The 19708-nt window shown below is 36.8% G+C and overlaps 1 protein-coding gene across 3 annotated transcripts in view; it reads left to right on the top strand.

Moving 5' to 3' along the window:
- TBC1D5 (TBC1 domain family member 5) overlaps positions 1–19708 on the top strand; it is a 375466-nt gene that overhangs the window by 197424 nt on the left and 158334 nt on the right. For all 3 annotated transcript variants that reach the window (XM_084903302.1, XM_084903300.1, XM_084903301.1), the window contains exons 6-9: positions 13421–13529; positions 15035–15124; positions 15216–15290; positions 17174–17241. In XM_084903302.1, coding sequence (XP_084759428.1) covers positions 13421–13529; positions 15035–15124; positions 15216–15290; positions 17174–17241 — 342 coding nt within the window. The remainder of the gene's footprint in view (positions 1–13420; positions 13530–15034; positions 15125–15215; positions 15291–17173; positions 17242–19708) is intronic.

The raw sequence follows: 19708 nt of genomic DNA, 5'->3' as shown, positions 1-19708 counted from the left end.
ATCACTTCTTAGAGTATACTCTTTTTGCTCATAAAACAAAGTTTGCTATAAAACAGTATACTGTGTTACTCTAGCAGCAACCTCATAGATCTCATTTATTGCATTTCTTCATTGTGTCATTTTCTCTGGTGCTTGATTTAATCTTATTTTGTTTATTCATTGTGACCCCCCCAAGCATACAAAACTCACTGCTATTGTTGTCAATAAGAGGCCACAGTTAGTGATTTACCTGGCAACAAATTTAAAAGTGACTAAGTACTGGGAAGGTGAAAAATTAGTGATGTTTATTGCTCGTCAGTCAGGTAATCCTCATTTGGTCATAGCTATGATCTTGAAGAACAAGAACAAAGGGATGGAAGCTGTTAAAGATCTGCTCCATTGAAGGCAATGGGACTAACAAAAATTCAAGAAGGGCCCATATCAGACATGGAGAAACCTCTAACAACCTATATGGATGACTAGATACAGAAGAGTATCTCTCGGGACCATGGTGATCATGGCTAAAGCAAAAGGTTCGTTTGCAATGTTGAAAGAAAAGGCTGAACCTGGCTAGGATGTTGAATTTACTGCTAGTTCTGGATGTTTTAAACAATTCAAGAATTCATATTCATTACATACTATGAAATGAGTGTTGAGTCTGTGGGTGCTGATGTGAAGGCAGATGAAGAATTTTTGGAAATCCTAGAAATGCTGATTGAGGAGCAAAATCACTTGCCAGAGCAAATATTCAATATGGATGAAATCTCCCTATTCTGGAAACTGGAGGCCTGAGAGGACTTTCATAAGAAGGCCACGTCAATGCCAAGTTTCAGGGCTTTAGTGGACAGGATAACAATCTTGCTTGGGGGACATGTTGCAAGCTCTCTGGTACAGTGAGAATCCAGGGCCTTCAAGAGTATCAGTACACACACTGCCAGTGCCCAGCAGGAGCAGTGAGAAGTCATGGATGACCCAACTTCTCTTCCAAAATGCCATCCTGAATTGCTGTGCCAGTGAAATTTAGAAATACTGTTTGGGGAATGGCATACCTTTCAAGAGTTTGCTGATTGTTGATAATGCTCCTGCATTTCCTCTCTTTATTGGTACTCTTTGTCCCAGTGTCAAAATGATATTTCTTCCTCCAAACACCATCTCTGTGATCCAACCAATGGATCAAGGAGTTATAGCAGCTTTTGAGGCCTCCTACCCGAGAGGAGGACCTTTGTCCAGGCTATTTCTGCAACCGGGAAAGACTATGAGAAGACACCGATGCAATGCTGAAGGATTTGGAAGGATTACAGTGTCTATGACTGCAGCAAGAACCTTGCTTGGGCTTGAAGTGATTTTTCCAAGGCATGTATGAATGGTGCCTGGAAGAAGATACTCAAGAAGTTCGTTTATGACTTCAGAGGATTTGCCAAGGATAAGTAGGTTGAAAAATCAACAAGGCAAATAATGTCATGGATGACATTGAGGAGCTCTTAGAGATGGTTCCTGGGGAATTGACTAATAAGTTATTGGAACTAGAATGGAAACTCATAGCTCAAGAAGATGTAAGAGAAAAGGAAACTGCAAGAGAAGAAAAAGAACTCCCAAGAAAATTCACAGTAAAGAGTTTAGCAGAAGCTTTTTCAGACCTCAGCAGGCTCCTTAAAAAGTTTTAAAATATGATCTCAAACACTGAAAGGTTTTCATTATTAGGGCGGAATGTTTATAGTGGGTTATCTGTTTATAAGTATATCTGTAATCACAAAGAGAGACAAGCCAACTAAACCACTATGTACATATTTCTGAAAAAGTAATACCTCCTCAAGAAGTGCCTCAGGCTGGTCCTTCAGGAAGTATTCCAGAAGAAGGCATTGCTATCAGGAGATGAAAGCTCCATGCATGTGATTGTTCCTGAGACCTTCTAGTAGGACAAGATATGGAGCTGGAAGACCATGATATTGGTCCTGACCCTGTGTAGGCCTAGGCTGCTGTGTGTGATTGTCTTAGTTTTTTTAAAAAAAAATTTTAAAAGTAAAAAAAATTTTTTTTTCAATGGAAAAGGATATAAAGAAAGAAGATATAAAGAAAGAAGGATATAAAGAAAGAAGAGCCCTGGCCTAAGCTGATAGGAGCATCGTCCTGCACACCAAAAAGGTTGTGGGTTCCATCCCTGGTTGGGGCACAAACGGAAGGCAACTTATCACTGTTTCTCTCTCACATTGAAGTCCTCTCTTTCTCTCCCTTCATCTCTCTCTAAAACCAATAAGCATATCCTTAGGTGAGGATTGAAAACAAAAACAGAAAGAAAAAATATTTTTGTACAAAAGTGCAATAGGTGTTTTAAGCTAAGTATTATTAAAAAAGAGTCAAAGGGTTAAAAAAATTAAAAGTTTATAAAGTAAAAATGTTAACAGAAAGCTAAGCTTATTATTGAATAAAGAAATAGATATATTTAGAAACGTGGTACATCTTAAGTGTGTGATGCTTACAAAGTCTACAGTTATGGCTTTCACATTCACTCCACACCCACTCCCTGAATCACCCAGAGTTAGTGCAAGCTCCATTCATTGTAAGTACCCTATGCAGGTGCACCATTTTTTATCTTTTACACTGTATTTTTATGGTACTTTTTCAATGTTTAGATATGTTTAAATACACAAATACTGTTGTGTTAAAATTACTTCAGTATTTTTGGTATAATAACATGCTGCACAAGTTTGTAGCCTACGAGCAATGGCTGTGCCATCTATTCTAGGTGTGTAGTAGCCTCAACCATCTTGGTTTGTGTAAGTGCACTCTATGATGTTTGCACAATGAGAAAATTGCCTGAGGATGCATTTCTCAGACCATAGCCCCATCACTAAGTGATGCATGACTGTATAGCCTTAAATTAACATCACCCAAACTGACTTGAGTATTCATATTCCAGTTTGAGTTCCTTTCCTTCAGAAACCTCTTCAAGCCTTAGTACCTGTAGCCAGGCTTTAAGGGAAATTTTTTCATATTTGTTTATTTACATTGTCAGCTGCAAGCTGCACTTATCTAAAGACTGTGTAAATGTTTATCTTTGAAAAGACAGGCATACATTTGAGACAGGAGGATACGCTTCTCTCCATCAGTCAGCACCAAGGTTCCTTCCCCTGGACATCCTTCTGTCTTCCCCTGGTGTTCCCAGTGGGAATGGGTCACTGTCTACTTTTGTAGTGAATTTGTTATGTATGTTAGCACGTGCACTTTTTAGGTATAATAGTGAAAGAAAAAAATCAATTAACTATTTGGTTCATGATGTTGAAGTGTGTTGCTGGATCTATAATTTGAGAAAATAATACATAGGATTAGGGTTGAAACTTGGAAAGTTATAAATCTTTTGAAACATTTTACAAATAGCTTACTATCTTTATGTTGGTCAACTTTATATTGTTAGCTTTATGTAAAGCTTCATATCTGATTTTTATTTGTAACTTTCAAAGATATAGTTTTAAGGATGAACTTTTCATTGGCTATTTTACTAGAAATGGATATTCAATATTTGTCTATTTTTTATGTCAGATTACCTTGCCTTTTGGGGTAAATAGCAGTGGTTAGTAATCCAATTTTTTCATTTTATTTTTAATCCAGAGCTTTTGTTTCTCCAACATGTTTATATCTTTAATTGTTTGTTTTATTCAAGAAAGGCAACACATCTCAATCATTCTGTGCAAATCTTTATTTTACACTCATCATAGGCAAGCAGTGTGCTAAACCTCCAATACCAAGAACGAAAGAGGAATAAAACATAGACCCTGCCCCTAGTGTCCTCTTCTATGAGGGAGACAAACATGGAACCAACTAACATAGATAATGACGTGTTGCAAAGGGAGAATTTTACCAAGAGCAGGGGGATGTCAGATGGGGTAATTAGAACAGAGGTGGAGGCTGGGGGCAGGAGAATATGTTTACTGGACATTCTAGGACAGCGGTTTTCTGAGTTGAACAATATGAAAAAAGATAATCTTCATTTTCTACTCTTTAGCAATGCAATTTTTTGCACTATTAGAATGGGTGGATTTGATTTGCCTTACATTTCTTCAATGACAAAATTATGTCCTTATCTGTAAAGACAGCTAAAATGACCCACAACATGGGTATTTACACATATTTGTTCCATTGTTACTTTGCATGAACTGCTCTTTTTACAATATTCAAGTTTTAGGTTTCAATATATCATAGATGTTTGATATATTTGAATCAAATATAATAAATGTAACTAGGTGTTAATAATGTATCTTTAAATCCCACACAATTAAATGAATAACTTGATAATGATAAAAGTGAGGATGAAAAATATATGCCTAGAAATGAGAAAATCTACAAAGCAGCTATGGGGTAGAATAAGAAATATCCTGCTAATGAAGGAGTATTTGAAATTTAAAAGATGTCCTGGTATCATCTGAACATATGGACATAGTTTTCATTACATGATATAGATGCAATGTTCTGAGAAAGATATAGAAGTAGTTCAGTCTGGTTGACATACTCTTGAATATTCTCACTAGAGTTGTAAAGATTGTGTTTCAAGCTACTTGCTCAGATCAGGAAAGTAATTATGATGACATGCCAGGTCTCTCAATCAATTGGAACTAAATCAGGATAGTTGAACAGTATAGTATCTCCTAATTCTCTTTACAGGTTTTTAGAGTGCTTCTAGATCTTAAAGTTCTCTTGAACATGAAAGCTCTATCATTGAACCAGGCACAGATCACTCATTATTTGGATTTTGTTCCATCCCCAATAATAAGTTTATAATCTCCCATTGAACTACTGTTGTTTGCTTGGAACCCCTACCTGTCCATTTCTAGATGCCATTGCTAATCCTAGTCTTTAAAGACTCCGTAGTAAAATGAGAATTTTCTTAATGGTTCCAACTTTAAGTTTTATAATAGCATCCCATAATATAAAGTTGTTACTTTATGGAAACTTCTCTTTGGTTCATAGAGATATCTGTGGTCATATAATTAAATTTTTGTGGCATGCATTTGGAATCTGAATTACTGAGTGTATGGATAATAGAATAGCAAATAACAAAAGGCCTTTTTGTGAAGTCAGGACAAGATTTGGGTTCTTTTGAAGTAGGTGAACTTCCAAATAATAAAAAAATTCAGCAATAGAGAATACTTCTGCCTAACACAGGAATTTTTATGACACACAATTTAATTTGGGCTAAGAGGTCATGAGAAAATGTTTCATCTTTCCCTATGATGCAGAGCAACTGTTTTAAAAAATCAGTAATAAAACTACTACTCCTACTGTTCTAGCCTTCATGGGAAACAGTGCAGACTCAGTAGGTCTCCAAAGCCCTGGTTTCCTTGTTTCAGTGTTTTCCCCAGCCCACATTAACCCAAACAAATTATAAACTACATACTGACCTTAAACTAAAGTTTATCTTATTACCCATTTATCTTCATTTAAAATGACCCTTTCCTGGATCTTTGAACCAGTCTATTGTTGAGTATGGTTATATTAGGCTCATGATTCACTGTTGATAATTTTTGATAACTTATAGATGTATCACTGTCATTATTAAAGATGTACTTTCCCAACTTCTACATGTATGTGAATGGAAGAAGAGGGAAGTGGGACTAAGCAAGGGGAAGTGGTGGGAGAGACAGAAACACAGACAGGGAGAGGCAATGAGATAGAGAATTTTTGACAAAAATAACTTATTACATCTATATCTGATCTTACTAGTAGCACGTTTCACTTATAATTAAGTATATATTGTGTTACATCCCTTATGGAATTATCTTGATTTTCAACCACTTATATTATTTAACTTCTATCATATGTCTTTTTAACCCAATAGCACTATGTGTGAGTATGTATCTTTACTGTTTATATCCTTTGAACCTTTATAGTTGTTATTTTAAAGATTGAATATATATATGAATGGTTCACCATCCTTAAAATACTTTGAGATTTGCTGCCTAATATGACCACTAGCCACATGAGGCTGTATAAATGTATGTTTAAATGAAATAAAATATGTGGTTCTTCAGTTGCACTAGTCACATTGGACAGTCAGACATAGAACATTTCTGTCATCTCAAAAAGTTCTGTTGGATGGTGCTGATCTAGAGGATATCAAATAAGTGGGGGATTCAGTTAAAGTATATTTTTTAACCTTTTTAAGAGAAATTATTTCAAGCATATATTTATTTCTATAGGTGCAAAACTCTGTAAGTTAACACAGTCTTGGAAAACATGCTTTCAGAGATAAAATTGGGTTTTAATAAGAGGTGTGAGTTTGCTAAATAAATGCCTGTCTCTAAATTACTGGAAAATAATTTGTTCTAAATTCTGTATTTCCCTTACAATATTGCTTACATTATAGAATGTGTATCATACAAAAAGTTAGATATCAAGCTCTTGCTAATTCCCACAAATCTCAAGCTAAGTGTGGTGGCTGGGGAATGGGAAGAGGGAGGGAAGGTCTGCAGGGAGATGGCTGGAGAAGGGGGTTTTTCCTTATTAATTATATAAGAAACATCAGTAAGCCATAGAATATAAAAGGTATTCATTCCAGACAACTTCGTAGACATTGTCTGGTATAAGATCCCTTTCTCACCCCATTTCTAAATGCTGATCCTTTGATTATGTGTCTTTAGTACGTATTTAATTTTTATAATCTTATGACATAGCTTTATTTGATTTATTTTCTAAATAATATGATTGTTGAATTTACCTACTTTAACATGACCTTGAATTTAGAAACTTTTAAAACATTTTGAAGAAAATAAGACATGTTTTATTTAAAAAAAAAAAAAAAAAAAAAAAAGACCATTCTATCTGACAGTCCAAAACTTTTGCTACTCAGTCCTTTATGTCCTTGTGGATATAGAGGTGGAGGCTCAAGATTTCTCAATTTAATGTTAAGTTCAAACCTGAATCAAAACATCATCATGAATTACTTTTAACAATTGAGCTATGATTGCCTTTGTTTCAAGGTAGCCTCGTCACATGAGAACACATTTCACCTAGACACAGAAGAAATTCATTTTAAGCTTATGAGCAATTGTGCATTCTGTTTTTTGTTTTTTTTTACATATAAGTGCTATGTTCTGATGTTTCATTATAGAGGTAAAAAGCGCTAAATAAAAGTAAGTTTTAAAAAAATCCCTGATACAGGAAGCAAAAAAGCCAGTAGACTTTCTAATTGCCTTTTAAAATCTGAGTTCCCTCATTACCTGTGATTTAAGCTAAAAATGAGGTAATTATAGATAACATCAGTGTTTATCTGGTTGATCTTGGCACCTGCAGTCCTAATGTTATAGCTTAACCAGATCTGGTGCCACACTGCAGTCTGATGCCGACATACCTAATTTACGCTTCTCACATTCCCATTGATTTTTACTTTAGATGTTCCTTGTTCTATTTAAATAGTATTTTTTAAATCATACCTTAAAGATGTTCTAAAGTTACATACTCTTAATGGAGTATTGGAATTATAGCACAGCCCTTCATTAATAGAAATCTTCCATTATGTTTCTAGACAGATTAGAAACAGATTACGAGTTTATTGTTTGCTTTTTTCTATGCATTTGATAAAGCAAATATGATAATAATAGGGCGATTTTTCAAATATTGGCATGCACTTTAGGATTAAAAACATTGTATGAATCTTTTTGCATCAGGTTCACTTCTTTTTTTTTTTTTACCTTCAAATATTTTCTACACATCTAAATCTGTGTTTATCCTGCTTCAAGATCATCTTCATCCTGCCCTAGTCTTGAGTTTTATTATTATTTTAGTCAAATACCAAAAATGATGGTCATGGTTGACTGGCCAACCTTATAGGCTATAAAAAACATATCAATTATCTAGGCGTCATCTTTGAGGACTCCTCTAGCACACTAACTCCTTAGGACACTTCCAAGAAACGTGTATCCACCCTCCTTCCTATTCCATAGAGATAATCCCTTCTCTGCTCTCAGCAGCTTTCATCATCAGTAAAAATCCAAGTAGCTTCTCTAAACCAAGTATTAAAGATTCTAAGAGCTAGACTATGTATTCTCTGAGCTCTTTCAATTATTGTAGTCATTTGAGTTTCATAGAGACATTCTCCCTTGTCCAACTAATGCCCGAAAATGGAGTAGAAGCCATCATATAAAATATACAGTATAAAGTGTATTCTCTAGTGCAGTGGTCGGCAAACCGTGGCTCGCGAGCCACATGTGGCTCTTTGGCCCCTTGAGTGTTCTAATGCCACTTCTTCAAAATAGACTCATCCAGGCCAAAAACTGACTTCTGCACATGGGCAATGAAGTTTCAATCGCACTGTAAGTGCATGCCTTGCACGTGGTATTTTGTGGAAGAGCCACACTCAAGGGGCCAGAGAGCCGCATGTGGCTTGTGAGCCGTGGTTTGCCAATCACTGCTCGAGTGTATCACCATTTGGAACAATTCAGAAATTTTCTAGTCCAGAATTGCCACATAAAGTCACTTATGCATTATTTAGGTTATAAAAGTATTTAAATAATTATATTTAAAAGGCTTTAATTAGTTCCATATTAATTTTATGCTCAAAGCTTGGGAAAATACTACCTTAAAGTACATAATTAGAAATAGACAGTACCTTATGATCATCATTGTGTTTTTATTCTCTGCATACTCTAGTTGGTCTCCATGTTTAAAAAAGCTATTGCAGAAGGGCTTAACTACCTAAGTTGGTCTTAGAGGGAAGGCAGCAATTGCTGCTGCAGTTGATTTCATTTACTTAGAAATCATTGCGACGCTCATGGCCAACATTTTTAATTAGTAACAACATTCTTGAGGAGGACGGGGGTAGGCTCAGAATCCTTCTCAACAGAATGCTTCCAAGGCAGCCACTACTATTTCATTAACATTGGCAATGAGAAATGCAACCAGCTTATCCCTGCCTCTCTCTGGTGAGATGCTGGTTGTTTTCAGGGACCCAGTGCCTACAAGGCATAGTAATTGCCACTAGATGGCACTAGTGCTATGTCAAGAGCGTCCTCAAAGCCGAAGTCTCTAATCTGTTCCATTTGAGGCTTTTATAAACCTAAATGTTCCTGGAAGTCCATAACCACTCACAGCAGTTGTTGACCTACCTTCTCAGTCCACTGGTGACAACTTTTCTCTATACCCTTAGATTTGATGTTCAATAACTAAAAATCTAAGGAAGAAAGTATAAGGGCACACTAATATCTTGCCTGTTACCAGGGACAATTTTTGTCTTGGATATCTGGAGTACCATATTCCCTGCAGTAGTGTCTTCCATGTTATTCCAGGAAGATGCTCAAGCTAATTCTCATTCCTCCCCCCCCCCCTTTATTGACAGCCTATTTAATTTTTTTTTGAGTCTTGTTTTTCTCATTTATAAAGAGGATTAAATATAGTTACCCTAGGAGGGTTGTTTTAGAGGTTAAAAGTGATAATATCTAGCCCTGGCTGGATGGCTAAGTTGGTTGGAGTATTGTCCCATACACAAAAAGGTCTCGGGTTTGATCCCTCGTTAGGGCATCTATGGGAGGCAACTGATTGTTTCTCTCTATCTTCCTCTCTAAAAATCAATAAAAACATATCCTCAGGTAATGATTTTTAAAACGGTGACATATCCAAAACCTTACATATTGTGACATAGGTGGAATTTAAGCAAATTAATAGCATCATTGCCAGATTTTTGCTATTATAGGAACACTATGTTCCTATAAATGTATAACAAAGTTTAGCAACTACCTTTTATTTTTTGTTAATTAAACTGAAAATTCCACCACTGGCTCCTCAGTACTTACTATTCTCTTCCCACGTCCAGTAGTCCAGCTCCCCTCAAAGGACTAAACTTTTCAACATTTTGTCCTTGAAGGTCTGTCAAACCTCTGACAGCTCAGGTGTTGGATGTAGCATCTCATCCAACATGGTGCTGTATGCTCCTGGTGCTACTATTTATTATTTTCTATAATGAGTATTAATTTTTAGATACAAAACTATTCTCCCCTCCTTTGTATTACCAGAGTACTTTGTCTTAATCATATCTATTCTCTTAACTTTATGCTTAATATATATATATATATATATATATATATATATATATATATATATGAGTGTTAAGCACATGGTAGGCACTAAATGTTTATTATGCATACTCTGTATCACAGTTTATTAACAAAACACTATTCCAGAGGAGAGAAAGACAATTAATAAGCTATCTTGTGGCTTTATGTTGCTCTGTTGTTAGAGCTCTTCATCAGTTTGAGATGTTAAAGCTTAATTGGAACTATAAGTACCCAGGAATAAATTTAAATGATTGTGAATTTCAGAGACAGTGTTTCCATTTCACATGCCTCAGTCTCCTTTTCTCTTTGCCAACCCTGTAATCAAGGCACAGGATCTTATTTAAGCTAACAAATGATTATCCTTCATTACATAAGTAGTATGTAACTTGACCTTAAAAGGCTGCTTACTTCACAAGATGGCAGTGAATCTAGCCACCAGCTGTGTCTACTTTCATAATATCTTGGTACCTTTGAATAGAAGCTGATTTTTCAAGAGCTAGGGAGTCATTGCCTCAGTACTTCCGTCTCTGATCTAGAATGCATCGGTGTTTTGAGGCCATGGAACTGCATCGTCTCTCACGAGTTCTGATTCCTCTTGGGTTTAAAATACATTTGAAATCTGCACTTGTTGTTTATAGACCACAAGCTATATGAATGTACAGTTTCTGAGATATACTCCTGTAATACTCTTTGTACTCATTGCCGATCTCATCTTTGAGTATCATTAAAACCTGGATAAAAACAAAACTTGAACAATAAGAGATGGATAATGTATGTGATATTGTTGGAAAATAGATAATGTATTTCAAATACTATAGGAACACAAATGAACCTAAGTGATTTTTGAAACCATAAGATTTCAGTGATTATTTCTTTGAACTTGGAGTGGCTAAGAAATACTTCAGCATAAACACAATGGAAAGATCATCAAGATAAATCAATGTTAGGTTTATATTACATATAATGTTAGGTTTATATTACATACAAGTTAAAAAGCTGCAGGGTATATAACAATCAAGAGGATTGGGTTAAAAATACATATAGGCTGGAAAGGTGTAATGTCTTTAATGTATGAAAAACTCTCTTAGGCCTGTGATGAGGCCTACTATAATAATAGCATTATTATTATAACATTATTAACAACTAGAGGCCCAGTGCATGAAACTCATGCACGGGGGTGATGTCCCTCAGCCCAGCCTGCACCCTCTACAATCTGGGACCCCTCTCATAATCCAGGATGCTGGCTCCAAACTGCGCGCCTTCCTGCCTGCCTGATTGCCCCTAACCACTTTTGCCTACCAGCCTGATAACCCCCTAACCACTCCTCTGACAGCCTGATTAATGCCTAAGTGTTCCCTGCCAGCCAATTGCCCCTAACTGTCCTCCCCTGCCGGCTGGTCCCTCCCAGCTGCCCTCCCCTGCAGGACTGGGTCCCCCCTAACTTCCCTCCTCTGCCAGCCCATTCACCCCTAATTGCCCTCCCCTGCAGGTCTGATCGCCCACAACTGCCTTCCCTTGCAGGCCTGGTCCCTCCCAACTACCCTCCCCTGCTGGCCATATTGTGGTGGCCATCTTTGATCACATAGGGGTGGCCATATTGTGTGTTGAAGTGATGGTCAATTTGCATATTACATCTTTATTAGATAGGATCTTATTTATTGAATGTTATGATATACAGTGTGTCCTTCTGAGGGTCTGTCATATAGTTAAATCCTCATAGTAATTCTTTGAGGGAGATGATATAATTATTGTTCCATTTTATAGATGATGAAACAGAGATATAAAGAGGTTAAGTAGCTTGCTCATGATTGCATAGCTGGTTAAGTAGCTTGTACATTGACTGTTTTTCGATTCCAGGAGTGTAGTTCTGATGTCTGTTTTCTTAACCACTATCCTATACATCTTAACATAGGCAAAGGACAAAAGAGGAAGTTGTAAAAAGAGATATAAAATGACCTAAAGCATGATAAATTTTCATTTTCATTAATGATATAAAATCAAATTAAAATAAAAATGAAATATCATTTTTCTTATGAATAGAGTGATGAGAATAGGAAGTTTACATGGAGTGGTGGTAGAAATGCATTTCTGGGGTGTGTGTCCCATTCAGGATACTTAGTCACAAGGCAGAAGGCTTGGTGGGTCAGGGGGCAGTGCGACAGGGCTGAGGCTGGAGATTCTGCTGCTCCAGTGGGAATGTGCCATTGCCCTGGAAACTCTTCTGGAAAACTGGAGAAGATGTGCTTGCTCCATAGTCTGGTTTTTTAACTCCACGTATTCAGTTGGTTACATTCCTGGGTGTCAGATAGCATAGCCTGCAAGACTGGCCTTTCTCAAAATAAGTAGGGTTTGGTCAATGGCAGCTGCATGTGTGTGGGGAAGGATGATTGAGAATTACAAAGGCTTTCCTTTGAGTAAGTCTCTGAAGAGATTGCCAGGCTTTAGCTTTGATTAAAAAATTTCAAATTACACATTTCTTGTGGCATTATTATATCTGAGAGAAATTTCATAAAGCTGTACTCGGTTGCCTCAACTGTTGACGAATGATTCTTGATGTTTAGTTTGGTATAAGATACTGGGAATATAAGTCTACTTCTTTATTCAAACTCAGTAAGTGGTTTGGGACAATTAATTTCCAATTGTTTCCCAGTAGAGCAGATTTACTTGTATATTAATGAGGCACAGGTGTTAGGCCCCTGGTGTCTGCGTGCCTGGGAGGCATATTTCAGTTGTTTATCTACTCAGCCATAGGTACTGCAAGGTACTCAAGCTTGCCTTTAACAGTTTTTATAGTGAGGCTTTTTAATTTTTTGATGTTTATTTTTTCCAAGTTTGCCTGCACCTGTTAAAATTTTAAAACAGATCATGTAGAAAGAAGTTGCAGAGATTTCAATAGCAAATAGAACTAAAAAGTAAAAGAAAGCATTCTTCTGGTATATCTACCTGCCAGCCTGACATTGAAGAGAAATGGGTTCATTTCAACAGATATTTCATGTGAGAAGCCAATGCAATCAACAATGCACCTTTTTATTGTGTGTTTTTGGAGCATGTATATCTTTGTCAATGGCTAAAGCAGTCATAAGCTTATGCTAATATTCATTTTTTGTCTTGTCTATTCAGTGAACTGCACTACCAACATTTTAGAGGAAATAGAATAGCCTCCATAGACATTATGAATTTCAGTAGCTGGCATAATTATAGCTATCTACATATTCATTAAATCTACAGAAGAACTCCGTCCAAAAAGACAGCCATGCATTCAGAAGCAGTGCACAACTAAATATATACGTCTTAAAAGTTGCATTTCTTAGGCTTATTTAAAATTAATTTCCTGTAGCACTCCTCTCCAAGCAGAAGAATTTTAACAAAAGGATCTCCATGCTTTGGTTTCTTGCATATAGGAAAGAATGGGAGGACCTCTTTGTAAACAACAATTACTTGGCAACAATAAGGCAGAAGGGGATTAATGGGCAGCTGAGAAGCAGCAGGTTCCGCAGCATTTGCTGGAAGGTAAGAAGAAAATATTTATTTACAGTTTGCGGTTGCAGTATATCAACACATTACCTGATGCCCTGGAAGATTACCCATTTGGGGGATCACTGAATTTTCTAGGAGCTGCACTCTAGACTTTTTTTTTTTTTTTGCCATCTATGCTTATCTTTCATAGAACATTTACTAATAAGGTTGAACTACCTTAGTTCTGAATAACTGGTGATGGTAATAAGTCCTTTGAAATAACAGTTTTTTCCTTTCACTTGATGGTGCAGAATTCAAAGCAACACCCTAACATGCCCCAGCCGCTACAGAAACTGTTGAAGCGGGGCAGGGGAAAGGGGGATTCACTTTCAGATTCCTGTTATATCTAGTGCCATCATTTATCCATCCTTCCTTTTCTCTTCATAAATAGCAGATAGGAAAGATTTTTTTTTTAATATTTCTTTTACTGGAAACACAAAGTGTAGGGCAGCAAGAAGTGAAGGAAATTAAGTCAATCTCTTTCTAAAAGAAAGGGTCATTGGCTACCAAAACTGGTAATAAGAATCCACAGTTATCATTTTACTTGATTGGAAATATTGTCCCTTTTTCTACTCAAAATGAATTAATTTAGGTTTAGTCACATTTCTAAAATGACTTTTACTGGAAGTTTTTTTTTTTTAGGGTAAGTCTGCATGAATTGAGCATCCAGAGCCTGCAAGTACAGACAGTAAGGAAACATGATGTATTAGATAGTTTTAGATTTAATAATTTTTTAATAATGAAAAAAACATTTTTCTCTGATAGATGCAGGCAGTTAAGGCAGGAGACATGCTGATGAAATATTTGTATACGAATATTCGTGCCTCACCCCCCTCCATTCTTTGTTGTTTAACTTTTAGTATCCTTCATTTGTGGAAAATAAACTCAAATCCAGATTTATTTTAATGTATTAAGCTAAATTAAATCAAATTTGTTTTTTTAAGTATGCTTGTTATTTTCATAAGCTGATTGCCTGTTATAAATTGAATTGTCTGCTGTGAAAAGAATAACTTCACTTTTCAGGTTGTGTCCTCAGATTGCTCTAGTATGTCCTCTACCTGCTTCATTCAGAACAAATCTTAAACCTTGAAATTACTAACTGGACCTTATGCCTGTTAATGTCCTCTCTTCCCCCAAACAGTACTTCTCCATTTTACTGGCATAGTAATTTAGGACTGTAAAATTGGAATCATACTTGAACCTCAGTGCATTTGTTGTTCATTTCATATATATATATATATATATATATATATATATATATATATATATAGAAAGAGAGAGAGAGAGAGAGAGAGAGAGAGAGAGAGAGAGAAGGTTGCTTCCATTTTGTGGTGTAGCTTTTGAGATCTTGGGGGGGAGAGTGGTCTTTGTTCATATTTGGATTATGAAAATACATATTTCTTAAATATCTCCGAATTTTCAGGTGATTCTCTTTGGCATAGTTCCACACTTTACTTCTTATGATTTTTATAAGAGTTTTTTTTCTTTCTTCTTGACAGCTATTTCTTTGTGTTCTTCCTCAAGATAAAAGTCAGTGGATAAGTAAAATTAAAGAATTAAGAGCATGGTATAGCAACATCAAAGAAATAGTAAGTTGCACTTTAATTAAAATGTGTTTTCAAATGTGTGCTTTAAAGTCCAGTGGCCTCTAATCTCTCGTTTTCTTTCTTTCTTCCCCAGCACATCACCAACCCGAGGAAAGTCGTTGGCCAGCAGGACCTGATGATCAATAATCCCCTTTCACAGGATGAAGGGGTAAATTTCGAATTTATTCATATCACAACTTCTTTTACCCATAAGCACATGTTTATCAGACTGGTTATCAGTTACCACAAAAGCAGTGTTATTTCATACCAACTATATCTTAACCCCCACATACTACCTAAAACCTCATGGAAGCTTTCTCATCTATACACATACTAAAAGCCCATTGCACGAAGATTCGGGCAATAGGCCCTCCTTCCCCTGGCTGCCAGCACTGGTTTTCCTCTGGCACCCGGGACCCAGGCCTTCTCTCTGGCCACCCCCTTCCATCTTTGCTCTGGCCGGAACCTTCAATCTTCACTCCAGCTGGAGCACTGCTACTGTAGCTCCCTCTGCCCCCCACCCTACTCCTCATAGCAGGCGTCCCACCCGCCTGGCTGCTCCATGCCTGCATGCATGCTTCCCAGAGGCCTGGAGCATGGGGGGTGGGTGGGGGCGCCGCCATCTTTGTTGGGTTAATTTGCATACTCCTGATTGGCTGCTGGGTGTCGCAAAGTGATGGTCAATTTGCATGTTTCTCTTTTATTAGTGTAAATACCATGTTGGAGCAAGTGTATGATCCATTTCTGTGGAATGGCACTACAAAGGAGAAGTCCCAAGGGGGTCTTTAACAACTAAGGACAAACTAGAAAAGCAAAAAGATAAGGATGGAACTATTTTATCAAGGGTGCTGAAGGGGGCGGTAGGAAAGCCTCCCTGTGTGATAGAAATAGAGAAAGGTTCATTTTGTAGGACTAATTTAGAGGAAGAAAGGAATCTAACTACTTTTAGTGATTCCATGAAGAAGTTTTTAAAGATAGGAAAACGGTTAGACCTACCTCCACTCATATTCTTGTGAAGACTAGGAATAATTACTTCTTCGTAAGTGTTGTATAACTTTTTAAATTACTGTTGTAATTCCTAGTTTCCTACTAATAGACATTTTTTTTTAGTTAATATGTAACATTAGCATTTTCCCCTGAGACATATCTATATATATAAAAGGCAAATATGCAAATTGTCCACTCAGGAGTTCAGTTGCTCACTCTGAAGTGTGCTGACCACCAGGGGTCAGTGCAGAATGAAGGAAGGCCCCGGTCCGCCCTGATTGAGGCTAGGCCTAGGGAACCTATCTGCGCATGAATTTCATGCATCAGGTCTCTCATAATTATAATATAGTTTATGGCACAGCAGCATAAAATACTGGTAAGTAAATTTTAAAACTTTACTTAAATTTACATTTTAAGAAATATCTATTCAATTGGGCCCTGTCTGGTGGGGCTAAGTAGTTAGAGCATTGGCCCTTGCACTGAAGGATTGTGGGTTTATTTCCAGCCCCAGTCAGGAGACATGTGGGAGGTAACCAGTCAATGTCTCTCTCATTGATGTTCCCTTCTTCCTCTCTCCTCTTCCCTACTTTCCTCCTTCCCAATCTCTCTTTAAAAATCAATGGAAAAAAATATCCTCAGGTGAGGATTAACAATAACAAAAAACGATTAAATTGGACAACCAAACTTTGTAGAAAACATTGGGAATTCAGGTTAGGTACATGTCTAAGCAGTTGGACTATGGCCTACTCTAATCCAAGCAGACTTTTTTGTTATTTAGAGGTAGTACTGGGTACATAGTAGTAAAAGTATTATTCATTTTATATAGATAACAGAAAATAATTTAAATATATATAATAATATCTCTGGAAAAATTGATGTTAGAATAAGGATGTGCCAGAGAGTAAAGTAGAGTTTAATAAAATTGCTCCATATTCAGGTTTCCTATCTGCAACGTGAAATGATAACTCAAAGAAGGATAAATTTAATCATTTAAATTATTAAATTGAGATAATCAAAATCAAGCAAAGGTGTGAAATTATTTAAATAGCTTCTTTTTTATTTCAGAGTCTTTGGAACAAGTTCTTCCAAGATAAAGAACTCCGATCAATGATTGAACAAGATGTCACAAGAACGTATGTAGAACTATTTATAAATTACTTTAATTAATTAAAATCAGTATTACCTCTTTGTGTTTTAGCAAAATCCACAATCTATTGAGGAGCTTTATGTTAATAACAAAGTTATTTTGGCCTAGTTTTGATTATAGCTATCATTTTCTATTCTTAAAATACAGACTTCTGTGTTCCATTTTTTCAAAATAAATTATATTTATGATGTTGACACTCTTAAATAATATTTAATCATTTTTTTAATTTTCAACAATTATTTTAAGTCATGTGCTTCTGATTAAGGTTGCATTATGTATTCATAATACGGATATTGCTAGAAATATTTATCTCTTGCTTTACACTTTTGAATTCCTTTCTAACCAAATTACTTTTTGAATGACTACTATTACTTTTACCCTCTTTATTTCCCTTCCTCTTAAAGCCATTGAGATTTGCAAACAATTCCTTCTCTCAGTCTACTCAGTATTTACCATGTGAAAAAGCAGTTTCTTATTTAGCACATAGTCAATATCCATACCTTTTATACATTGACCTCATTTTTCTGGGTCAACTAGTAAGAAGTACATGGCATTTGTGTAAGAAGATTCTAGGGTAAGTTATGGCAACATATGCTGTAATCTTGAGCAAATTATTTTCAATGAATGTCTTTCTCCTGAGTGTCCTTTTCTATAAAATGGGGAAAATAGCAATCACCTCATAGTGTTGTTATATGAATATATTTGTAATAGAAGCAAATGACGTATGTTTATAATTTAAACTATAAAAAAGCACATACATGCTATTAAATTTGATTTAATCATTGGGGTCTAGGATGAGCCAGGTATATAGATTCGTGAGTATCTCTGGGGCCTTCTTCCAAGTCCTTCCGCAGCTTTGCCTGTCTGCCTATTCTTAGTTCAACTCCTACTAGATTTGTCGCAGTGTCAAGGCCTCTGGCTCTCTGCTATTCCTCTCTTTCCAGATCCAAACAGAATACTCAAATGGCATGGACTACTTTTAAGGTTATTCTATATATTTAACAAATGAAATTTGCTTCACAAATTTCAGAGGAATCTTGAGTTCAGAACACAATAAAATCATAGAAAGCTGGCAATAATATTGGTTTGGGAATAAAGGTTTGGGTTCATTTTGATGAGCTTGAGTTATCCAGTTACCAGAATAACCACTTACAGGGAAGCTCCACTCAGAGGTGTGGGGTGACTATGTGCAATGCCCTCATAATCATCTTGGAAAGTAGAAGACCATTGTGTTGAGGCACAGGAGGCACTCAATTAACATTTGTGAATATAACAAAAAGAATAAGTTTCCTCATCAGTCATTTAAATAACTAGGTAATTGGTGGCAGTAAAACAGGTCTCTAAAAAAAAAATCCAAGGTATATAATCCTAACTCCATGATAAAGGTGCCTCTTTCTTTCAGATGCTAGGCAGTTATCTTAGAAAAATTAACCACTTCAGCTTGAAGTGGCTAATAAGGATGATAGGTCAGGTGGGCCAGATTGATTTTAAAAAAAACAAAAAAAAAACGGCAAGCAGAGGGGGAAATAAAATGTTGATAGCCAAACCTAATAGGAAGTGGCTTTGGAGTCAGTTCATCATTTTGGTTACTTAGCTCAAACATTTTTGCTTTGCTATTAGAAAGTGTTATTTCTTGAAAGCTGTGTTTTAATAACTATTTAGTTTCATATTCTCTATGTATTTTTCTTATGGCATGTATATAAGCATGTATGTATATATATGTACACACACACACACACACACACACACATACACATACACTAATAAAAGAGAAACATGCAAATTGACCATACATCTACTACGCCCACCAGCCACACCCACCAGCCAATCAGGAGTGAGTATGCAAATTAACCCAACCTAGATGGCTGCAGCCAGGGACCGAGCAGGAGGCTTGGGTTTCCCTGGCAATGGAGGAAGCCAAGCTTCCCGCCTGCTCTAGCTGGCCCTGGCCTCCACTCAAGGCTACAAAGTTTCAATTATAGAAGATAAATAAATCCCAACAAAAATGGAGGTAGCCACAGAGCTGGAGAGAGCAGAAGGCTTGGGTTGCCCCCAGCAATGGAGGAAGCCAAGCCGGCCCTGCCCTCCGCTCAAGGCTACAAAGTTTCAATTATAGAAGATAAAAAATCCCAGATACCAGGGCCTCCCCTTGGATCACCAGGGTGCATGGCCAGCCTGCAAACCACCACAGACCCCTTGCCCATGCTACCCCATGCCCCAAGGGAACCCCCACCCTGATCCAGACACCCTTCAGGGCAAACCATCTGGCCTCAACCTGTGCACCAGGCCTCTATCCTATCTAATAATATGCAAATTGACCATCACTCCAACACACAAGGTGGCTGCTCCCATGTGGTCAAAGATGGCCTCCACAAGATGGCCAGCAGGGGAGGGAAGTTAGGAGGGATCAGGCCTGCAGGGGAGGGCAGTTATGGGCAATCAGACTGGCAGGG

This window comes from Pipistrellus hanaki, assembly GCF_964339955.1.
Source record: "Pipistrellus hanaki genome assembly, chromosome: 13".
NCBI classification, from domain to species: Eukaryota; Metazoa; Chordata; class Mammalia; order Chiroptera; family Vespertilionidae; genus Pipistrellus; species Pipistrellus hanaki.
The sequence above is the reverse complement of the archived record's forward strand: the minus strand, read 5'-3'. Positions and strand labels throughout refer to the sequence as shown.